The sequence below is a fragment of the Hemicordylus capensis genome, chromosome 1 (genome assembly GCF_027244095.1).
Source record: "Hemicordylus capensis ecotype Gifberg chromosome 1, rHemCap1.1.pri, whole genome shotgun sequence".
In the NCBI taxonomy this organism is placed as follows: domain Eukaryota; kingdom Metazoa; phylum Chordata; class Lepidosauria; order Squamata; family Cordylidae; genus Hemicordylus; species Hemicordylus capensis.
In genome coordinates, this window is record NC_069657.1 from 121,351,509 (window position 1) to 121,376,345 (window position 24,837).

Consider the following 24,837-nt stretch of genomic DNA (forward strand, 5'->3'; position numbering starts at 1 on the left):
GTGGCAAAGTCTCTTCTGTCCTGTGATGAGAACATCAGAGATCTTCCATCAGGATTGGTCTGGGTCATTATTATTATTATTATTATTATTATTATTATTTATTTATTTATTTAAATGTAATGTGTACTGTTGAGTCAGTGTTGATTCCTGGTGACCAAAGAGTCATGTGGACAGGAGGGGTTTACCATTGCCATCTCCCGCACAGTATGAGATGATGCCTTTCAGCATTTTCCTATATTGCTGCTGCCCAATATAGGTGTTTCATACCAGCAGGGATTCTAACTGGCAACCTCTGGCTTGGAAGTCAAGCCATTTCCCCACTGCGCCATTATGTGGCTAATTATTATTATTACTACACTTAAATTATGCACTCTGCAGCAAATTAAGAGAAGTCCTAACTTTGAAAGAGTCATATTAGATGAGAAACAACAAGAGGGAAATTTCAGGGAGCACATAAAGAAAGCTGAGACTTTGCCAAGAAATGTAATAAGTGAGAAGAAACACAATTGTCCATAGAGAGTCTCTCTCTCGTACATATAATTTTGAATTCAGATAACTTCACTTGCACCTATCTCTCTTGGCACTGGCAAACCTACTTGGCTCTAGATCTGGGCTCTAAATTAGATTGGAGACGGCATGAACTAATGAAAGTGAACTTTTACCAGTTTACCAAAAGCATTATTTTAATGCCGCAGTGATCAAATGACAACTCTTTCTGATGAATTATTTTCATCAACAATATGTTTCAGATTGCCCCCTGCGCTGTCCTTATCCTTTTCAATTTACAACAAATTCTATCATGTGTTTTACATGGGGAAATGCCTAAAGCTCATTGAAAAGGAAGAAACGATTGAAAAGTTACAAAAAGCGATGTTAAAAAAAGAAAAAAGGAAAGGAAAAAGGGAGATAAGCGCGTGCCCCCTTGCTCTAAAACCTCCTCCTCCACATGGGACGGTGAGATCCTTAAGTCCTCCGTTCCACTTCATCCCCTCCCCCACCAGGCTGCCCTTCTCCGGCGATGGTCAGAAGAGGCCGTCTGTCCCGGGGGCTTCTCTGGCTGTCGGTCGTTCTGTACACTCATTACGTGACGCGCCCGCGAGGGCGGAATGAAGTACGGAATCTTAGTGGTCACGGCGCCTCCGCCTCACCGCCCCCACCCCTCCGCCGGCCAGGGTCGTGGCTGGGGGGGGGTCCTGTTCGCCCCTCTCCCCAGCGGCCCATGAGCTAAGGAAGAAAATAGCGAGGGGAAGAGCGGGGGTGGGGCGGGTTCTTTGAATCCTTCCGCTCACTTATAGCTAGCTACACGCCTGCTCTGGGTCCGGGAGTGTCTATGCAAGCGCGGGAACGGCGGTTCCATTCGCTGAGCTCTGGGAGGCGACAGCGAGTTCTTCTCTCGGGGAGCGCAGCTGGGCGAGCGCGCGCGAGAAAAAGATACTTTTACCTTTCTCTGTCTCTCTTCCCCCCACCGTCCCTCCCCGCTTCCTCTCCCCCTTTTCCCACCATGCTCCGAGTCCGGACTCTTCGCTGTCGCGGCCGTTGGGGCTCCGGCAGCAGAGCTCGCTGCTGGTGGCCCAAGCGTGGTTGTCTTTTAAAAAGATGAGGAAGGCAGAGCCGGGAGGGAGAAGAAGCTGACCAAGTCCAGTCTCCAGCCCCCACCACCATGAGGGACGAAAAGAAGAAAGAAGCCGCCGCCGCCGCCGCCACCACCCCTATGCCGCCGCCGCCGCCGCCCGGGCACAACAAACTTGCCAACCCGCCTCTGGATGGCGCCGCTTCTCCCGAGGCCAGCCTGAGGAACGGCTACGTGAAGGGCTGCGCGACCCCACAGAGCCCTCCGCTGGGCTGGCTTTCGCTGCTGCCGGCCACTCATCCGAGGGCTCTCTCCGGTCTGGGCGCCGTGGCTGCAGCGGCTTTCCTCCTCCTCTCCTGGCTCCGCTGGGGGCGCAGCGAGAGGGCGGCAGCGGCTGAGAGTCCCCCGGAGGCGGCCGGGTTGTTGTTGCTGGTCGGGCTGTGCCAGTGCCTCAGCCCCCTCTTCAGCCTTGCCTGCGCCTTTTTCTTCCTCACCTGCTACCTGGCCCAGGACGAGCCCGGCGGCGGCGGCCGCCTCTGGTGGCTCCTGGCGCTCCCCTTGTGCTGCTACTCGGGGGACTGGGTGGCGCTGCAGTGGCTGCTGCCGATGCCCCGCCAGGGCGAGGCGGAGGAGGGCGCCCCCCAGCCCCCGCCGGCCGAACTGCAGATGGTGGCGGGACGGCTGCTGGCCACGCTGAGCACTGTAGCTGGGCTGACCCTCTTGCAGCGCAACCTCCGTCTCCGCCGGAGCCTCCTGGTCTTGGTGTTCTCCAGCCTCGTGTGGCTAGTCTCGCTCACCAGCCTAGGCTCTCTGCCCCTGGCCCTTAGGCCGCTGATGTCCGGCTTGGTCGGGGTGGCGGGCTGCCTGCTGGCACTCTTGGGCGGGGAGCGCTGGATCTTCCGCTCCCGCTACTCGCCGGGCCGGGGGCCGCAGCAGCCTCGCCAGTATTCGCATTCGAGGCTGCCCAGCAGCGCAGAGGAGAAAGTGCCAGTGATCCGACCCAGGAGGAGATCCAGCTGCGTGTCCTTAGGAGAAACGTCCACCAGTTACTATGGCAGCTGCAAAATGTCCAGGAGACCCTCGTTGCCTTGCATTTCCAAAGAACAGGTAAGCTTTTATCTGGGAAGGAAACAAACGATAACGTCTGTAACTGCGAACTTTTAGTCACTGCGCGTAGCGCTTTCTGTGTCAGGAAATGGAGCATCTTCTTGCAATTATGTCAGCAAGAACCTTAGGCGTTCAAACCACGCTCTGTTCTCTCTAACAAAAGTTCATGCGTTTCTGTTGGTTTAAATCTGTGTTAAACTGAGCACATGTAGAAATTTGATTTGGTTTGTAGAGTGCATTCTCCAAAAGTAAGTGGTTAGATGTGGAATACATAGATAGTGGAATACATAGAATACATACCGACATAGGCATGTCCTACTGACCTCCAAATTTCTGGAATGTTGCTTTGATTGTTACCTCTTAAAGTACGAATCTAATGGCAACTTTGTGTCATTACTGGTGGCTGTCTGGCTTCACATGTATATCAGAAAGGAATACAAAAATGGTGAACTTGTATCTGTTATTAGACCAGTTTTTGTTACAGGGCATAAACTTTTGAGTTGAGCAGTTTGTGAGGGCATTCTGTGAGTTTCCAGACAGCTAATTTCTAGATAGACTGAACACTAGACAGACATTAAACTGTGGTGTAGGCCAGTACATCACTCTGATAGAGAAATTTATTATTAGTAATCAGATTATTTATATACCATTTTCCAGCAACAACAACGAAATCACAAAGTGGTTTACAAAGCAAAGGAAATGAGGAAAAGGTGTGAATATGTAAACAATATTCTTTTGCTAACGGAAGGCTTGTCAATGGTATCTTTTGCAGAATTGTTTAGCGTTTGAGTTATTCAGTAAAAAGCCAGCAATCTGGACCAACTTCACTAACAGAGAAGCAATTTAACTAAGAAAGGCAACCTCTCATGCAACACAAAAGGCAATATTTGTAACTTAAAAGGAGCATTTTGGTTTCATATCTTATGAGATGCCAAGGAACATAAAGGCCTGGAGGTAATGAGTGAGCTGTACCAACATTAGGGAGTAGTCTTTCAAATAGTTAAGCAGGTGGTATTTTGACCTCTGAAAAGCTGAAATTCATCTTTAAAGGCCCACAGTTATACTATGATTGAACCAAGACCTTATCAGTGATACTGTACTTATACAGTATACTGGGATATAATATATCAGTATATGGATTGTTTATGGAAGCCTGAGTCTTCTCTCATCCAGTCAAGCTAAGGAACAGGAAGTGAAAAGGAGTCTGAAGTGATTTATTTATATATATTTTGAAGATGTATACCCTGTCATTTTATTGGGTGATCCTCGGGACACTTATTGCAATCTATTACAATATTATAATACAGTGCTCCCCACCGCCAAAACACCCACCAAAACCCTAATCACCAGGGGTCAAGACATCTTGGCTCAGTTCATCAGCCAGACAAAATATTTTATTTGCTAGATGGTGCCTCGGGCTATGCTAGTATATTACTCATCAGGATTTTTTCCACTTGTCAGGCATCATTTTTCACTCAACATGGACAATAGACTAGTGGATTTCCTGAGCTCTGATCATCACTTACACGTGATGGGTAGTATGACAAAAATGCAGCATTTTTTTTATGGCTTCTGCTCTGCCACATCCAATTGGTACTGAAACTAACATTTCAATGGAAAATATAACAGACATGTTATGGAGCCAATTAACAGTACAAGGAAGTTACTGATGGAAGGAAGCAGTATTACTTAAAGGGCACAAGACTGTTCAAAAATGATCTCCTTTTGAAGGCAATTCTTTATTAAGGAACATTGCCAGTGATGTGATGGCAGTTAATATTAACATTAAGATTAACGGCTACTAGTCGGAGGGCTACAGGCCACTTCCAGCCTCAAAGGCAGGATGCCTCTGAGTACCAGTTGCAGGGGAGTAACAGCAGTAGAGAGGGCATGCCCTCAACATCTGCCTGTAGGCTTCCAGTGGCATCTAGTGGGCCACTGTGTGAAACAGGATGCTGGACGAGATGGGCTTTAGGCCTGATCCAGCAGGGCTGTTCTTATGTTCTAATGTCAGTAAAGTGAAGAAAGCTGGAAATAGAAGGTCCAAGGGAAAATTCCATGAGTGTATTGTCGAAGACATCTGCCACACAGAAGGAACCAAGACAGACAATAAGGGGAACATCAACTGCATTCAGGCAGGGGAAAATACTAATAGGCTTATCAAACTACAGTTACTTCACAAACCTGGATTTGATCTCAATTTGGATTTAATGGGAAATTGCAATTTATTCCAAACAAAGTGAAAGTTTTAAATCCACTTCCTTTTGTGTGTGTGTGGGGGGAGAGCATGCAAGTCTGAGTCTCCTTGTCTTTGCTTATGCATGTAATGCTACATTGAAGTTTAGCATTACATTTGATAGTATATTATTATGTCAGACACATGTTTTCTGGGATGGCTACTGCTGGTCAGGAACAACTCCAACCACATTCACAAAAAGTGAGGGAATGGAACTTCATGACTTGAATTCTGCCCTTTAATACAAAAAACCTTCTTGATTTGCAAAGGTATGTATGCTTTCTATGATTGGCTCTCTATGACTGGAGCCAATCAATACATTAAAGGCAGAGCATGTGAAAGTCACTCAAGGCTAGGGAAGAGCTTGGGAGAACATTCTAGTTAGCAGCAGATTAGACTTTCTAGTTAACATTCTAGGAAAAGAAATATTTCTATTGTACATTTCTCTCTGGTAGACTGACTGCTTCCCTTTAGTCACTAGTTGTTGTGTAGGTTTATTCTCCCCTCCTTCCTTTATTATTTCTCTATGTAAACCACTCTGGAAACTTTTGTTAAAATTGATATATAAATATTTGTTGTTGTTGTTCATGCCATGTTAAAACAGAATGTTGTCATCTTCAATGATTTATCAGTGTACAAATACACTCCAGTGATATGCCCACATGACACAAATTCAACAACAGATGTGCATAAATTCAGTCTGTATTAAAACATTCAGCTATTGTCTAGTCATAGTCTCCATACCTTTCTGTTTTGAGACTGAGTCCTGGAAAGTACAATGCTCTTCTAGAGTTGCTTTGTAATCTGACAAAGCTCGTTCTTTGACTGTGTTGCCTGTTAGGTCGCATGGCTTCCATGACCTTTGTTACACCCCCTACATGATTCAGAATTAGGACATGATATTTCCTCTCTCAGACTGGAATCAATTATTCAAGAGTTTCATTTTGCTTTTTGAGCTACTGGATTTCTTAAACCAGTAGAGAGTTTAATCCAATTGTATGGAAGGTATTCCCTTTGCTTTTGCATCTTTCACCATCACAGTTACAATAGGTACATTCCTATGGCGATAGGGAGCTCATTGCTGAGGCCAATGCTGTCAAAGGCATTTGGTCCATAATAAAATACATTGAGGTCATTCACACAATCAAAAACTGTGTTCTACCTGGGCTGTTTCTGGTGTCTACCTTATATTTTTAAGATTGTGAGTCCTTTGGGAATAGGGAACCATCTTATTTATTTGCTTGTTTTTTTTTATGTAAACCCTTTGAGAAACTTTGTTTTAAAAAGCAGTATATAAATATGTGTAGTAGTAGTGGCAGCAGCAGCAACAACAGCAGTTTGTTATGCTGCACAGGGTTTAGCCTCCATGGCATCCAGAATCCATTCAGGGATTCTTCATCAGTTTGCTAGTATGAAATATATTGGAATCCAGTGGTGGCAGAATGCTGTCTGGACACACAAGGGTTCATCCTTGCACCATTGATGAGTGGGGAGAGCATTTTGGGGTAAGCAAAGCCTGCACAAAGGGATGGGCTCCACTTGAACCAAGATGGAGCCATACTGCTGGCGCTTAAAATAAAAAAAAGTAAGAGAGCAGCTTTTAAAATGATGTCTGGCGTATTGCCAACAGGAGCTGGGTGGTATCTGGTTCGGCAAGCAAAATTGCTTAAGATGTGAGGTTGAAAACATTTCAGATAAACCAAGGAGGAGACAGAGTAGAACCAGTAGAGCAGACAGAAACACATGACAGCCGGTCAAAAAGGTCAAATGGCAGTAAGGTAGATAGCACATGCCAATAAGAGACTTGGCATATTTGTATAGGTATTTATATACCAATGCCAGAAGCCTCTGAGCCAAGATGGGCAAGCTGAAGTGTTTGATTGCTAATGAAAACATAGATATAGAGGGCATAACGGAAACCTGCTGGAACAGTGGGACACTGTTGTTCTTGGATACAAACTCTAAAGAAAGGATGGAGAGGAGAGCATTGGAGATGGAGTAGCATTTTATATTAAAGAAGGGATAGAATCCAACAAGCTAGAAAACTTAGGAGGACCAGAGTCCTCCAGAGAATCATTATGGGTGACAATAGGAGGACTGAAAGGAAATGCATTACTAGGGATGTGCTATTGCCCTCCAGATCAAAATGCTGAGAGCAACCTGGAGTTGTAGAAGCAAATCAGAGAAGCATTTGCGGATACTGACAGAGAGGCCAGATTTCTAGACATGCTAAATGACTGTGCCTTAGAACAGTTAGTCGTGGAACCAACCAGAAAGAATGTGGCCTTGGATTTAATCCTGAGTGATGCCCAGATCTGGTGTGAGATGTCAGAGTCGTAGAACCATTGGGGAACAGTGACCATAATGTGATCCAATTCAGCTTATATGTGAGTGGAACACTGTCAAGGAAGTCTTCAGGACTTCAGAAGAGGAAACTTCTAAAAAATGAGGGGACTGGTAAAAAGGAAGCTGAAATGGGAAGTCAGGAGGGTGAGATCAGCCAAGAAAGCATGGAACTTACTTAAAACCACAATAATAGAAGCTCAGTTGGAATGTATACCAAGACGATGCCACCAGGTTCAGGAAGACGCCAGCATGGCTAACAAGTAGAGTCAGGGAAACTATAAAAAGGAAGAAGACTTCCTTCAGAAAATGGAAGTCCTGCCCAAATGAAGAGAACAGAAAGTAACAAAGCATTTCTTTTCTCTGTTAAAAGAAATCTAAGTAGTCAATAAAGGATGCAAAAAGAGAGTGTGAGGAGCATATAGCTAGAGGTGTCAAGGGGAACAACAAAAACCTCTTTCAATATATCAGAAGCAGAAAACCTGCTAGGGAGGCAGTTGGACCCTTAGATGAGTGTTTCTCAACATTTTTGGAGCCATGGACAGGTACGTTCTTTGTGCACAGTTTCCTGGACCAGCAGTTAGTAAAGGGGTCACCCCCTTGCCCCCACCCCCAGGCACCCCCCAAAACAATTTCAAGCCCAGGTGGGCACTGCCGCTGGGAGCTCTCCAGAGCTCATTTCTAGGCAGGCAGCCCTTGCTGCTGGAATAACACTTAAGTTTCCTCAAAATGAATGTTATCCCAGCAATGAGGGCTGCCTGCCTAGAAATGAGCTCCAGAGAGCTCCCAGCAGCAGTGGCCCCTACTGGCTCAAAATTGTTTTGTTGGGGGGATTAATTTCTCATAGACCAGCACGGCCCCACACTAAACTCTTCACGGACTGGCACCGGTCCATGGCCCAGTGGTTGAGAAACACTGCCTTAGATGATGAGGGCATAAAAGGGATTATTAAAGAGATTGCAGAGAAGCTGGATGAGTTCTTTGCATCTGTCTTCATGGCAGAGGATACTGACCATATACCCACTTGGAAACTGAGCTTCTCAGGTTGGAGGTTGAAGAACTGGGCCAATTTGAGGTGATGAGAGAGGATGTTCTAAACTCACTTGAAAAACTAAAAATTAACAAATTGCCAGGGTCAGATGATATCCACCCAAGAGTTCTGAAGGAACTCAAGGAACTCTGTACTGAAATTGCTGTTTTCCTAGCAAAAACATGTAACTTGGGCCTATAGTCAGGCTCTGTACCAGAGGACTAGAAAGTAGCTAATGATTTTCATTAAGGGATCCAGGTGTGATCCAGGAAACTACAGGCCGGTTAGCTTAACTTCTGTACCGGGTAAAACATTATTATACATACTGAAGAACAGTCCTTGCTAAAGGAGAAACAGCATGGCTTCTGCAAGGGTAAGTCTTGCCTCACTAATCTTTTGGAGTTCTTTGAGAGTTTCAGCAGGCCTGTGGATATAGGTGATCCGGTTAACATAGTATACTTGGACTAACAAAATGCTTTTGACAAAGTTCCCCACCATTGGCTCTTAAGTAAACTCAGCAGTCGTGGGATAAGGGGATAGATTCAGTTGTGGATTGGTAACTGGTTGATGGATGGGAATCAGAGGGTAGGAATAAATGGACAGTTTTCTAAATGCAGGGAAGAAGTGGTGTCCCTCAGGGTTCTGTACTATGACCAGTTCATAAATTACCTAGAAGTTAGATAGTTCTGGTCAATTCTAGACAGTTCTGGCCACCATATCTTAAGAAGGACATTGTAGAACTGGTAAAGAACTGCAGAAAAGGGCAACCCAGATGATCAGGGGCCAGGATGAGGCAAGGCTACAGCATCTGGGGCTTTTTAGTCTGGAAAAGAGGTGACTATGGGGAGACATGATCGAGGTGTATAAAAAATTATGCATGGACTAGAGAGAGTGGACAGAGAAATTTTTCTCCCTATCTTAGCGCTCTAGAACCAGGGGTCAATCCCATGAAAACTGAAGGCTGGGAAATTTAGGACCGACAAAAGGAGGTACTTTTTAACACAGCACATCATTCATCTATGGAATTCTCTGCCATGGGATGTGGTGATGTTCACTAGCTTGGATGGCTTTAAAGGGGGCTTAGACAAATTCATGGAGGACAAGTCTATCAAAGGTGACTAGTTTGGTGTCTGTAGACTATCTCTAGCCTCAGAGGCAAGATGCCCCTAAATATCAGTTGCAGTGGAGCAACAGCAAGAGAGAGGGCATACCCTCACCTCTTGCCTGTGGGATTCTCAGAGGCATCTGGTGGGCCACTGTGTGAAATGGAATGCTGGACCTGATAGGCTTTGGGACTGATCCAGCAGGGCTGTTCTTATCTTCTTATCATTCATGGAGGTGACAATGGCACTGGAGAGTGCAGGGTAGAGTCAGGTGGTTTTCTGTCTCATAGGTGATAGAGCCACTGTTGCAGGAGAGCCCAGGGCCAGAGGTCTTGCAGGAGGAATTTATGCAAGATAGGATTTCTTCCCTTTGATGGGGACCATGAGGCTTGCCAGGCTCTATTATAACTAAAGCTGGCCATTGATGAAGGGGGCAGAACGTTGGCCTTGTGATTCCCTCAACACAGCTTGGAAGCTGCCGGACATGCCTCGTGCTGCCCCCTGCTCTTACTCTGAGGCCTCAAGGGGTATACAGCTGAGGCAAGCAGGAGATCTGACAGAAGATTATATAGAGTTATATAGATTATATAGAAAGAAGATTATATAGTTATATAGAGCTGTCACGTGGTTCATTTAATCCTTGTTCATCAGCCACTAGGCTCTCTATTGGCACCTGTACAGATGCTTCACTCAGTAAAGCAGTTCTTTAACATCTATTTCAGTAACACCACCAGCACTGTCTCCAGGTACATTAACTTACCAAGCACCCAATGATGATGTGCTTGCACAGAGACAATTGAGAAGACAGATTGCTTATCTGCAGTTGCTGTTCTTTGAGTGCATCTGTGAAGTTGTACAGCTTGTCCTTCTGGTGTATGTCATTGTTATTGGCAATTTTGTGGCTTGGCAGAAAGAATGGAGTGGAAGGGCTATAAGCATGTGCTTGTCTCTTTCTCCCTGATTGGAAGGGCATGAGCACCAGCCTCCTAACTAGAGTTCTAGAAGTTTACAGAGATATTCTGCAAAGGTGCAGAGAGGGTCAGTCCATCAGGGAAAACAGAGGCACCACGTGTTTCAGCTCTCTGTTGGACTGCACTCCAATGAGGTAGACCTTCCAACTATAGAGTGAGGGCCCCTGCTGTTGTGGGGCTCCTGATATCTCCGGTTAATAACAGAACTCATACTCTGTACTAGGGATGTGCACAAAGTTTCTTCGGCACCGGGGGGGTAGTCCTTTAAGGGCGGGGGAGGTTGCACTTACCCCTCCTGCCGCATATCCCCGCCGGCACTCCGTCACTGTTAAGCCCCTTGGGGCGGCAGCATTCCTCCTTGCCACCCCGTTTCTATCATCGGCCGGAAGTGGCCAGAAGAATCAAGCGCGCATGCGCCCGTCGTGCGCACGCACCCACAGGCAGACAGGCGCGTGCATGCCTGCAACAGGCGCATGCGCGCTTGCTTCTTCTGGCCACTTCCGGCCGATGACAGAAACGGGGCGGCAGGGAGGAACGCTGCCGCCCCGAGGGGCTTAACAGTGACGGAGCACCGGCGGGGGATATGCGGTGGGAGGGGTAAGTGCACCCTCCCCCGCCCTTAAAGGACTACCCCTGCCGGTGCCAAAGCACCGAAACGGCCCCTGGAGCTGAAACGTTTCAGAGACCTCCATAATGGCCTCTGAAACGTTTCGGGCACGAGCCTACTCTGTACCTTCCCCTCTCCACTCACCCCTTCCAGACTTCCAAGGAGTCCAGTCTGCCTAATGTGTCCGAGCAGTTTCGGATGGGCAGAGTAGGATCGTGGGAGGATCCTGCAACTAGAGCTGAACAGGCCAGGTTGGGACTGGTGCTGTGGCGAATGTAAATCAGCCACCACAGGGCATCCTGGGCCAGGGCAGCTGTGGATTAGAGTGATCTCTGGCTAGCCAGGTGACCTTGCAGGGCACCAAAAGAAAAAAGAAAAAGGATGGATATGTATAGGGGGAAACCCATCTGTCAAAGGGAGTGCTCACACTCTTGGTTCATGGCAGTCACCAGGATTGGAAAAGGTGTCACTGAAAGATGCTTCCTCAGGGCTTGCATGAAACTAGCAACTGGGCTGGGCAGCAACAGCCCTCCAGCCTGCATATGTGTCTCTATAGCCAGTCACTCATATGAGAGAGTGGTCCATGGGAGAAGGGCATAGCATCTATTACACATTCTATTGTCACACAGGGCTTTCAAGCCTGATCCCTTCATCCTGTTGGACATTTCCATTCATGAGGTATGGCCAAGACTGCATGCTTTCACACCAGGGAAAGGGACTGGGCCCCCCTTCCAAACAGGTACAAAAAATAGAAAAAAAACAAGGTCACTGAAAAAAAAGCAAGGGCTTTGTTTTAACTCAAACTTAGGGTCTAAAATCATTAGTGGTTGATTTTCCTTTGCAGGAACACATAACACACCAGTCTGGGGTACCTACAAACCTGGGGGCCAAAGCTGAATGAACACACACACACACACACACACACACACACACACACACACACACACACACACTCTTATAGACATTCCTCTATACCATTTGGGGAAGCAGTACTGTCCATGGGAACTTTTAAAATACAGACAATTTTCAGGCATGCAAAGCAACTAATGTCCTGCAGCCAAACCAGACAACACACAAAACACCTTTAAAAAGATGCCTTGTTGAGCAGCTGTGCTAGATCAAGCATTTTGTGAATGGAAGGTTTCCTTGTATGTTGCCTCCTCTCCTTCTTCAGATGGAATGTTTTCTATGGTAATTCTAAGTAAAGATCCTGCATGCTGGGCAACACACAAAGGTGTGCATTGCAGGTTGCTCAAAAAACCCAATCCTCAATTCCACTTGGTGCCAAGCACACAAGAAACCAACCACCCCCATCCTTGGAGCAAGTCAGACTTTGCCTGTCCAGACCCTTGGAAACCTTATCTTTCAAATTGCAGCACCACAAGAAGTGCCACAGAAAACCTGACTTGCTAGCCTCCCACCATCTCCCAGCTCACAGGTACCACTGGTGATGAGTGGGTGCAATGGACAGAGATAAACACTAGATTAGTGGGGTGACATGTTGTCTCTTTAATTGACTGGACCACAGGAAGGTGGTCATGGTTTCAGGCCAGGGTTTCAGAGGTGTGTTCTTTATGTAGCTTGGATGGGAACCCTGCTGTGCATGGGATTGGCACATTGTTATTTCTGAGAAGTGCCATGGTGCCACTCCCTGAGTGGCATGGCATATGTGCCCTTTGTGGGACAACAATCTAGATATTCAGTGTCTTGTGTTACCCGTGCTTCATGTGTTTGTGCACAAACTGCTTCATCCTTGAATTGCTGGAGACCTCTCTCACTGCCCCTCTCTTGTCAGCCCATACTTTTTATTGGCGATGAACAAGGGGGGCCCATAAGACGCAGGGGAAAGCAGGTATTTGCCAATGTGTTTTTCCCTTTAAATGCATGAACTGAAGGGATGTGGCGTCCCTGTTGCCAAGCTGCAGCAGGAGGAGAAAGGAAGCCGTGGAGGGCAGAGTGTCAGCACAGAGAGGCAGCCAGTGAGAAATGTGGCCACCCTAGTATTGAAATGTTTCTGGGCTGGTCTGAGCTGATCTCTCGATGGTAGTGGGAGGAGCTTGCACATGAAACCCAGGCTATAGCAGTGGCAGAATTTGGAGACACAATGCCACCTTCTAATCCCAGGTTTCAGCAGCAAAACTCACTGCAAGCCGAAGGTTCAAAAACAGGTTTGTGAGAGAAAACCCGCGGTTGGGTGACAAAACCGTGGTTTCATGCATTCAGATGACCACAAACGTGAACTCCTGGCACATTTACCTATTGGTTTGGCATTATGTCTGAACATGGCCAGTGTTGTGTTAGAAGCAATAACAGACATGATGTTATGCTCTTATACAAGTGCCCTGAAATCTCAGTAGGGCTTTGTGCATTAAAACTGGCCAGACTAGTGCTGCAATTGTGTTTTATCCCCACACCCCCTTTCATTTTTTTCATATTTGAAAGAACACTGGAGAACAACACAGAAAATCCTGGACTGCAGAGTTTTACCACTGACGTCTGTGCAAAGGATGGCAATTCCATAGAAAAGGGCAATTGTAGAAGCAACCCAAGTGAGCTTCATTGCTGGCTGGAAATTTGAATCTGTGTCTCCGCAGTCTAGGGCTAACACTAACAACTTCGCTTCCACTGGGTCATTAGCACACCACATGTGACTACATGTGTCCACACATTTGGGTCTGATTTGGCATGTTGCCAAATCAAGACAAATACTAGCTAAGGGAGGGGTCATTTTTGTCATGACCATGGAAATGGGACAAAACATTTAAAAACAAACAAACAAAACACCTTCTCTCAGTGCAGTCCTGACCATGATCACACCCACTCCAGCTGCTATTTCATATGAAAAATAAACATGAAATGACCAATAACATAACTGGAGAAGAACATAACTGGATTCTAGAGAAGGTGGTTTGTGCTCAGTTGATGAGAGTCCTGGAGGAAACTGATTTCCTGAATCCTTTCCAGTCAGGTTTTAGGCCGCAGCACAACACTGAAATGGCATTGGTCATCCTGTTGGATGACCTGTATTGTAGCCTTGATGTGGGAAGCACACCTCTCTTGATCTCTCAGCGGCCTTCGATACCATCGACCATGCTATCCTTCTGGAGCGCTTAAGTGGGCTGAGCCTTGGGGGCACTATTCTTCAGTAGTTCTGATCCTATCTCACTGGGCAATTCTAGTAGGTGTCGATTGGGGGTGAGTGTTCTGAGCCCTGGCCCCTACCTTGTGGAGTTCCACAGGGCTCGGTCTTTGCTCCCATTCTCTTTAACATCTATATCAGTGATTCTCAAACTTGGGTCCTCAGGTGTTATTGGACTTCAACTCCCATAATCCTCAAGCAAAGGCCACTGAGGCTGGGGATTATGGGAGTTGAAGTCCAATAACACCTGAGGACCCAAGTTTGAGAATCCCTGATCTATATGAAGCCACTGGGCCTGGTCATCCGTCGGTTTGGGCTAAGTGTTCATCAGTATGCTGATGATACTCAGCTTTATATCTCTATCCCTGGCCAAACAGGTGATGCCATCCATGTGCTGGCTCAGTGCCTACAGGCTGTCAGGACCTAGATGGGGCAAAATAAAATGAGGCTCAATCCCTCCAAGACTGAGTTGCTCTTGTTCAGTGTGTGATCTGGCCAAGTGCCGTGTGTGAGTTTATCTCTTGATGGAGCTGTGCTTCCCTTGAGAGAGACGGTTCATGATCTGGGGGTCCTTCTGGACTCGCGGCTCTTGCTTGAACAGCAGGTGGAGGCCGTGGCCAGGGATGCCTTGGCCCAACTTCTGCTGGCTCACCAGTTTTGGCCTTTTCTCGACCGGCAGGCCCTGGCAACAGTCACTCATGCCTTTGTTAGCTCTTGTTTGGATTACTGTGATGTGCTCTACCTAGGGCTGCCTTTGAAAACTGTTCGGAAGCTTCAGCTAGTCCGGAATGCAGCAGCCCACCTCCTTATGTGTGGCCATAGATTTGATAGTGTCATACCTCTTTTATGGTCACTGCACTGGTTGCCTGTTTGCTTCTGGGACCAATTCAAAGTGCTGATTCTCAACTACAAAACCCTTATGGGCTCAGCACCTGTATATCTCCGGAATCGCCTCTCTTGGCCAGTTGTATCCTAGCCTGTGAGGTCTTCTCAGCTGGCCTTCCTTGGTTTCCCAGGTCCTGGAGTAGTGCGTGGTGTCATAAGAGGGTCTTCTCTGTGGCCGCCCCTCTTCTTTGGAACACTCCCCCCCGCCAGATTCATTCAGCCCCCTCCCTGGCTTCTTTTAAGGCCCTTCTTAAGACCCACCTGTTTAACCAGTCATTTGCCTTCTAATCATCATCATCATCATCATCATCATCATCTCCCAGTGAGGCACTACCTTGGTGTGGTTTTGGGGCTTGTGTGCTCTGAGGAAGGTGAGAGCTATGCCAGAGGTCCAACCATACTGGACAGGTCTCACCAGAGGAGCCAGACGAAGAGTGCCTCTCCCATCAACAATATGGTGAGACATAACTTTAATAAATCTATACCGGATCGGTCGTCGCCCGGGTCAACAAGGACCGCGCCAGGTGCTGGAGTCCCTGGACATCTGGTGGCAAGTGGGTTACAGGACTCAGGATCTTCAGTTGAGCAACCAGGGCTGGAGACTGCAAGGTTACTGGAAGAAACGTCACTTAACCAGAAAAAATATACGGAAAATGCCAACAAGGAAATAATGATCTGCTATTACAAGTCTAGTCCAACTAGAAGAAGTTATTTAAAAAGAATGTACCAAATTTGGAAAGAGAAGCATCCAGATACAGAAATAACAGAACAAAGGCTAGCAGACCAGAGAAGATTCATAATAAGAAATAAAGTATCCACAGGAGTTGAGCTGGAAGAACTGCAAAGAGCAACACAGGCTCAAGATATGGAAGAAGAATTACCACCAACTGAAGAAGTTGCTCAGGCGCAGGTGGAGGAGGTGTTGGAAATAGAGGATGCCACTGTTACTGAACTGTTTCAAAATCAAAACCGGGCAACCTCCCCTTTGCCTTCACCTCAAACACCCAAATGCCGTTGAACAGAAAAGCAACAAGAACTAAAGCAAAAAATAACTGAGCACATGAACCAAACAACCACCAGGGTTCAACTTCCAGCGCTAAAAACAGTTGCCAAAAAACAACTTGCTCAGGCATTAAAAGATGTCAATGCTGCACTTGCAGAAATAACAACCAATAATTTGCAAGAAACAAACCAACTAATGTACAGTGCAGCAACAATAACAACACAAGAGCTCGGATATAAGATCAATGGACCTGTCAAAAAAGAAAGTAGTACATCACCTAAATGGAAGATTAGATTAGAAAATAAAATTGCCAGGCTTAGATCAGATGCTAGTAAATTGAAAGATATGAAAGACATGGAGCTGAAGAATGAAAACACCAAACAGTATCTGATCCAAAAATACCACCTAGATTCAAGGAAAATTAGAGAAGTCCTGGAAATAATAAAGCCGCAAATAACAGCAGTGTCAAAGAAGATTAGCAGGCATGAAGCCAGAATTACACAACACAGGCAGAATCTCCAATTCCAGTCGAATCAGAGACGTTTCTACCAAAACATAGAAGGAGAAACTGCACGGAACATAGAAAGACCAAATAAAGAAGAAACAGTGCAATTCTGGGGAAATTATGGGACAATCCAATAGATTATAATAAAAAAGCAGGCTGGGTGAAAGAGGTCAAAAAATGTAACCAACAAATGCAAGATCTAATAACAACAGAATTAATAAGTGAAAGAGCAAAGAAAATTAAAAATTGGACGGTGAACTGCATGGCTTTTGGTTTAAACACCTAACAAGCCTCCATAAACAACTATCAAAACAGTTCAATCACATTATGAAAGGAGGTGATATTGAACAATGGCTAACAACTGGGAAAACTCATCTCATCATGAAAGACCAAGCAAAAGGTGCGGTTCTAAGTAATTATAGACCGATAACCTGCCTGCCAACCATGTTCAAAATATTAACTGGAATAATAGCAGATGAAGTGATGCAACACTTATTAACTAACAAACAGCTTCCAGTTGAACAGAAAAGAAATTGCCCGAACACCAGAGGCACAAAAGACCAGCTGCTGATTGACAAAATGATTTTAGAAAATTGCAAGAGAAGAAAAACAAATCTGACTTCCGGTTGGACTGCTAACGAGGCTGCATGCTTCACGACAGGGGAGACCGAGGAGGAGTATTTTAAGAGGGTTTTGAGCCTTCATAATCTCCCCCTCACCACCCTGGATTAAAGGGTTTGGATCAAAATTGTCCACTGTATCCCCCCGGAGCCTGCTCCTTATCTCAGGGCTGTGCTGGAAAGTACAGCTTTGATTTAAGTTGAGTGGTGGGGGTTGGGATTCATCAAGCTACACTCCTCCATCGGAAATCCAATGGACTGAAGCCGGTCTGGCGTCTAACTTCTTTCGGTTTGGATTCTAATTAATGCTTAAAGTTCAAGAAGCTCACCTCTCAGCGTGATTAGTGATAAATTGCTGGAATTCTACCTGCTTTTCTGTAAAGATTGGACAGAGCTCAAGCCCTTGTTGTGAAGATGTCGTAAGTTTGCTAATTATAAACCAAGGATGGAAATTCAATCTGTTTTACTAAATGCTGGAATTGAAAATCTGAACTGATGACTAAAAGCTTTAAAACTTAAAAAAAAAAAAGCAAAGCAGCGGGAACTATTATTATTCTCTTTTAGTACCTTTTGAGAGAGTTTAACTTAAGGGATAAGTGATTTGCTGTTGAATATGTCTATCATGAAGTCCACCAATTAGAGGAAGAAGGCGGATTATTGAACCGTGAGAAAAATTAAACTGGCAAGGATAAGATACAAGAGTTGCGGTCTGGAGCTGAGTTTATTTGGAAAATAATTGCAGGCCTGTACTTTCTTGCAGAGCAAGGAGGCTGAATCCTGCTGTAAGAGCAGTGTTGCTGGAGGAGTTGTAAATAATGCAAAAGGTAAAGCAACAGAGCCAAACACAGACCCAATCACAAGCTAGGAGATTTTCTGTTCCAAACCCAGGCCTGGGTGAAGGGAAAATGTCTTCAGAGTTAAATGAGACACTAGTTGCTATGAAACAGTTACTAGTAGCTAATACAGGCACCCTCCAACATGTAAGTCAAGACATACAAACGCTTAATAAGAGAACACCAAACATTGAGGAGACAGTGAAAAAATTGGCGCAAGATAACAAAGAATTTAAAACAAGGGTGGAAAGTTTGGAGCAAGACGTAGGATCACGAAGAGATGACAGGGAAAAATTATTAGATCAAATGGCTTTGTTGGAATTGAGGCAAAAAGAGCGTTTCTTGAGGTTTAGAGGAATCCCAGAAAAAACTGGTCAAGACATTTAAAAAGTGCTTAGGGAGGAACTTGCATTACTCTTGGGAATTTCAAGTGAAGAGATGGATCCGCAGATTGATGCAGCTTTTCACCTGAATTCTGAATTTGCCACAAAAAATAAATTAGCTAGGGATTGCATGGTTCAATTCAATTCTAAATCAATTACAAAGCAGATACTCCAAGCACATTTTGCCAAAGCCCTTACTATTGAAGCCCAACAGGTAAAAGTTCTGAAAGAAATACCATCCAGGATTTTAAGGAAATGTAAGGATTACAAATTTTTGACGGATGCTTTGAACGCCAATGCAATACGTTTTAGATGGGAACTACCTGAAGGGGTCTCCTTTTTCTACAAGGGAAAGAGGAACAGATTTACAGAGCTCCCCAAAGCGCAAGAATTTTGGCGGAAATACAAAAAAACCTTTAACCTCTGAGCACCCAGTGCCTTCAACACATAATTCTAACTAGCCAAGATGGATTACAAAATAGCTTCATGGAACATTAATGGGTTAAATAGCAAAACCAAAAGGGTTAAAGTTTTTCATTTTCTTAAAAAACAAAGTTTGGACATTGTATGCTTACAAGAGACACATATTAGAAAACAAGATAGAAAATATTTGGTTAATAAGGCCTTGGGACAAGAATTTGTTTCCTCTGATAAGAAGAAAAAAAAAAGAGGGGTAGTGTTTTATGTGAAACAACAACTTGAACCCAAGTTGATTTTTAAAGATGAAGAAGGCAGGATGCTAGCTTTGGAAATTTTAGTTTCCGGAATCAAAATGGTGATAATTAGGATTCATGCACTCAATGAAAAAAAAGTAGAATTCTATAATTATCTAGAACAGAAGATGGCTGAGTTAACGAATGGTAATTTGGTTTTACTGGGAGATTTTAATGGAGTTGTCTCTACATCCTTGGATAGAAAATCTGATATGTCTGAAAGGAACCTACAAGGCAAGCTACCTAAAGCTTTTTTTTTTTATTTAGCAGAACATATGGATCTTTATGACTTGTGGAGAATCAAAAACTCAAATGCAAAGGAATATGCTTATTTCTCTGAAAGATATAAATCTCATTCAAGGATAGATATGGTCTGGACATCCAAATCTATTACGCCATGTATAAAAAGAATGGATATCTTGCCCAGAACCTTCTCAGATCATAATGCAATTTGCTTTACATGGAAAAAGAAGGGAATGGTTTCCTTTCGCTGGAGACTGAATGAACACTTGCTGAAAAAACCGGATGTTGTGGAGAAAGCTAAAAGGGAGTTAAAGGACTATTTTGCACTGAATTTAAACCAAGGAATGGATAACAAAATAGTTTGGGACGCAGGAAAAGTGGCCATGAGAGGTTTTTTAATATAATAAAATGCATACTTTAAAAAACAAAGGGGACTGAAAAAAGAGGCATTATTGATGGAGATTTCTAAAAAAGAAAGAGAACTTTTATGGGACAAGGATAAGAAGATGATTACTCAAGTCATTAAAATGCTTCAGCAACAGCTCTCTATGTTAGTATTAAATGAAGTTGAACGGAACTTAAAATATGAGAAGCAAAAGTCATTTGAATTTGCAAACAAACCAGGCAAGTTGTTGGCTTGGAAAATTAGAACTGAGAAAAAGAATAAGTATATATCCAAGATACGAACAAAAATGGGCTTTCCTATGATGAAAGGGAAATAAAAAGGGAATTCTTTAGATACTATTCTGAATTTATATAAAGGAAACAAAGTAGAAGATATAGAAATTGACACATTTCTCAAGACACAAAATATTCCAAAACTTTCTAAGGAACATATAGAAATTATGAATGCACCGATATCAATAATGGAAATAACAGAAGTAATAAATCAAAGCAAGGCTAATAAGGCACCAGGGCCCGACAGGTTACCAGCTTCGTACTACAAATCATTTAAAGATCAAATATTACAGCCTTTGCAATGAATGATGAATGATATGTTGCAAAGAGGAGTCTTGGAAGCGTGCCGGAGTCTTGGAAGCGTGCCAATATCGCAGTAATTCCAAAACCAGATCAAGATTTAATGCAAGTCAAGAACTACAGGCCAATCTCACTCTTAAACAATGACTACAAACTTTTTGCCGCCATTTTGGCAAGGAGAATGAAGGTTATATTAAGACTTTTTATTCATGAAGATCAAGCAGGTTTTTTTTGCCAAAATGGCAATTAAGAGATAATGTGAGAACAGTTTTGAATGTATTGGAGTATTATGAAAAACACAATGATAAACAGATAGCTATGATTTTTCTGGACGCAGAGAAAGCTTTTGATAATGTCTCCTGGCAGTTTATGTGGAGGATATTAGATGTAATGGGAGTTGGTAATAATTTCATTATGGCTATCAAGACAATCTATTCGGAGCAATATGCTAAAATTATTATAAATGGGGAACTATCAGACAATTGTAAAATACAAAAAGGAACTAGACAAGGATGTCCACTTTCCCCATTACTTTTTATATTAGTACTGGAAGTGCTTTGTAGAAATATTAGAGAAGATGATCAAATACAAGGCCCAAAAATTGGAGTATAAACTAAGAGCCTTTGCGGATGATGTAGTGTTTTTTCTAGAAAATCCATTAGAGAAGATCGGAAGACTCTTGGAAAAAAATACAACAATTTAGCCAACTGGCTGGGTTTTATATAAATAGGACTAAAACGAAGGTGTTGACAAAAAATATGGATCAGAAATCTAAGGATAGATTTTTTGAAATAAGTGAACTGAAAGTGAAGAGGAAAATTAAATACTTGGGTGTCTGGTTGACAAACAAAAACGCTTTGTTGTTTTTAAATAATTATATTAAAATATGGAATACAGTAAAAACTGACTTGCAAAGATGGTGTAGAATGAACTTATCTTTAATGGGAAGAATTTCAGTTGTGAAAATGAATGTTTTACCTAAAATGCTGTTTCTTTTCCAGACTATTCCTATAATTAATATTTTAACTTGTTTTAAGCAACGGCAAAAGGACATAACCAAATTTGTTTGGCAAGGGAAAAGACCAAGAATTAATTTTAAAAATTTAACAGATGCTAAAGAAAGAGGTGGTCTTACCCTGCCAGACTTAAGGTTGTATTTTGATGCTGTTTGTTTGACGTGGTTAAAAGAATGGGTAACATTAAGAAATCCTAGAATACTTGATCTGGAAGGACTTGATAGAAGGTTTGGATGGCGTTCATATTTGTGGTATGATAAAAGTAAAGTACATATAGATTTCCTTAATCACTATGTAAGAAGAAGTCTAACGAGAGTGTGGGTAAAATATAAAAAATGGTTGGAACCTAAAATTCTGTTATGGCTATCCCCGATTGAAGCTTTAGCATGTAAAGAGATAAATATGCAACCGGAATGGGGTACCTATAGGGATTTGTTATGTTTCCAAGAAAAGGGCTGTAAATTAAAAAACCTAATTGAAGTACAAAATTTGGTTAGTAATTGGTTTCCGTATCATCAGTTAAATGAAGATTATAAGAAGGATCTTAAAGTTGGATTTGAGGATCAAATGTCGAGATTTGAGAAGGAGCTGTGCGAAAATGATGAAAAATTAGTTTCTAAGATGTATAGGCTGTTGCTTTTGGAGGAGACAAGAGATGAAGTGGTTAAAACGACTATGATAAAATGAGCTCAAGATGTGGGTCATAATAAAGATATGGCAGCTTGGGAAAAATTATGGAAAATGGATTTAAAGTTCACTGCATGTTATACTTTAAAAGAAAATTATTATAAGATGATGTACAGGTGGTATTTGACACCTAAAAAATTAGCAATAATGTATAAAAATGTTTCAAACAAATGTTGGAAATGTGGACATTGTGAAGGAACTTTTTTCCATATGTGGTGGTCCTGTAGGAAGGCAAAGGCCTTTTGGGACATGATGTATAATGAGTTAAAGAAAATTTTTAAAATTACACTTCCTAAGAGACCAGAATCCTTCCTGCTGGGAATAACTCAAGGAGAGTTTTCCACAAGAAATTTAACATTCTTTATGTATGCAACCACGGCGGCCAGAATAGTATATGCACAGAAATGGAAGGATAATGAATTGCCCTCAAAAGAAGATTGGTTGGTTAGCATTAGAAGAGGCATTTTCCAAGGGGACTCACTATCCCCTCTGTTGTCTGTAATCGCCATGACCCCACTTTCACAAATACTAAACAAAACAGGCCTCGGATACCAAACATCTAAAACATAAAGTCAAATCAACCATCTGCTGTACATGGACGATCTGAAGTTGTATGGAAAGTCCCAGTCAGAAATCAACTCACTGCTAAACACTGTCCGTATATTCAGTAGCGATATAGCAATGGAGTTTGGACTAGACAAGTGTGCTGCATTAATAATGAACAGAGGAGAAACAATAAAAACAGAAGGAATAGAAATACCCAATGGAAACAACATCAAGAACCTGGAAGAGAAAGAACATTACAAATACTTGGGCATTCTCCAGGCTGATAACATTGCAGACACTGAAGTTAAAAGAAAAATTAGAAGTCAGGAGAGTTAGAAAAATCCTAAAGTCCAAACTCAATAGCGGGAACACCATACAAGCCATAAACACCTGGGCTATAGCTGTTATCAGATACACTGCAGGATTAATAGACTGGACCCAGGCAGAGCTAGAGACGCTAGATCGTAAGACCAGGAAAATCATGACCGTCAATCATGCTCTGCACCCCCGCAGTGATGTAGATCGGCTATAGCTCCCTCGCAGCTCAGGTGGAAGAGGATTGCTGCAAGTCCATCAAACAGTAGAGGAGGAGAAAAGAGGCCTTGCACTTCAAATGGTCAATAACGCGAAACTATTAAACACCAATGAAAGAAAGCAGGCCTACAAGAAGGAACAAGTCAAGAACTGAGCAGAAAAATGGAAAAATAAGCCACTGCATGGTCAATATTTGCACAATATAAGTGGAAAATCAGACATCACCAAAACCTGGCAAAGGCTTAAGAATGGCAACATGAATAAAGAAACAGAAGGTTTAATACTGGCTGCACAAGAACAGGCACTAAGAATAAATGCAATAAGAGCAAAAGTAGAGAAGTCAATAACAAACAGCAAGTGCCGCCTTTGTAAAGAAGCAGATGAAACCGTGAACCACCTAATCAGCTGTTGTAAAAAGATCACACAGACTGACTACAAACAAAGGCATGACAAGGTAGCAGGGATGATACACTGGAACATCTGCAAAAAATACAAGCTACGTGTAGCCAAAAATTGGTGGGACCATAAAATTGAAAAAGTTGAAGAAAATGAAGATGTAAAAATATTATGGGACTTCCGACTACAAACAGACAAACATCTGCCACACAATACACCAGATATAACTGTAGTCGAGAAGAAAGAAAAACAAGTCAAAATAATCGACATAGCAATACCAGGGGGCAGAATAGAAGAAAAAGAAATAGAAAAAAGAACAAAATACAAAGATCTACAAATTAAAATTGAAAGGTTGTGGCAGAAAAAGACCAAAATAATCCCAGTGGTAATTGGCGCCCTGGGTGCAGTTCCAAAAGACCTTGAAGAGCACCTCAACACCATAGGGGCCACAGAAATCACCATCAGCCAATTACAAAATGCAACTTTACTGGGAACAGCCTATATTCTGCGACAATATCTATAACAACAGCATTGACAATAAAATTCAGCCATCCCAGGTCCTTGGGAAGAACTCGATGTCTGGATAAAACAAACCACTCAATAACATCTGTCTGACTGTTTTTATAAATACTACTACTAATAATAATAATTTTAATTAATTGGTATTGGTATTGGTTGTTGTTCACCGCCTAGAGTCTTTGGTGAAGGCAGTATATAAGACAAATTTAATAAATAAAATAACTAACATCACCTCTAATTTGGCCCTATCTAAATATTGATATGATTAGTATGAATCTATTATGTTGATGTTTGGTTGAAAATGATGAGAATGGACCTCTCGTTAAAAAGCAGTAGCTGACACTCACCTGAAAGGAAAGTGTAAATTACTAGTGGAATACTATGTAAAATAGCACTGAATATTAGAAGGCACATTCATTACTGTATTAAACTATTATTTGGCTTATAATGCTTTTCTGTATTTAAGTTACTATGATTAAATTTGGAATTGTAGTCACTGCTTTGTGTTAGTTTATTTTCAGTAGCATCTGAACAAAGTAACTTAATTTTCTCTCTCCCAGTAATGATTTCTCTTTTCCGTACTCCGTTTCCTTTTGTTTAGAGATGCTTTTTCAAATTCATATGTAAGTTCTCAATATTTAATGTACCATAATGAGAAAAGAGGAAAATTAAAATATTGATATACATCTTTTAGAACCATTTAAAAGGTAGTCAGGAGTTAAATTTTGTAGTTTGTATATTTCAGTAGCTTTTGAATGAAACAGGATGTAGTGGCTATATAGTCAGACTGCTGGTATGAGTGCAAACAGATGAGGAAATGCTAGGACAGGCACTTCAGTACATGGGCTGTTGTCTTGGAAACTGTTTGCG

The 24,837-nt window shown here is 43.0% G+C and overlaps 1 protein-coding gene across 4 annotated transcripts in view; it reads left to right on the top strand.

Annotated features, from left to right (window-relative positions):
- Window positions 1-1,069: 1,069 nt before the first annotated feature.
- PDE3B (phosphodiesterase 3B) overlaps window positions 1,070-24,837 on the top strand; it is a 131,885-nt gene continuing 108,117 nt past the window's right edge. Inside the window, exon 1 of one of the 4 annotated variants that reach the window (XM_053283716.1) lies at window positions 1,070-2,677. In XM_053283716.1, the coding sequence (XP_053139691.1) occupies window positions 1,661-2,677 (1,017 nt within the window). In that variant the 5' untranslated portion in view covers window positions 1,070-1,660. The remainder of the gene's footprint in view (window positions 2,678-24,837) is intronic. The other 3 variants (XM_053283715.1, XM_053283713.1, XM_053283714.1) reach the window with 3 other exon arrangements.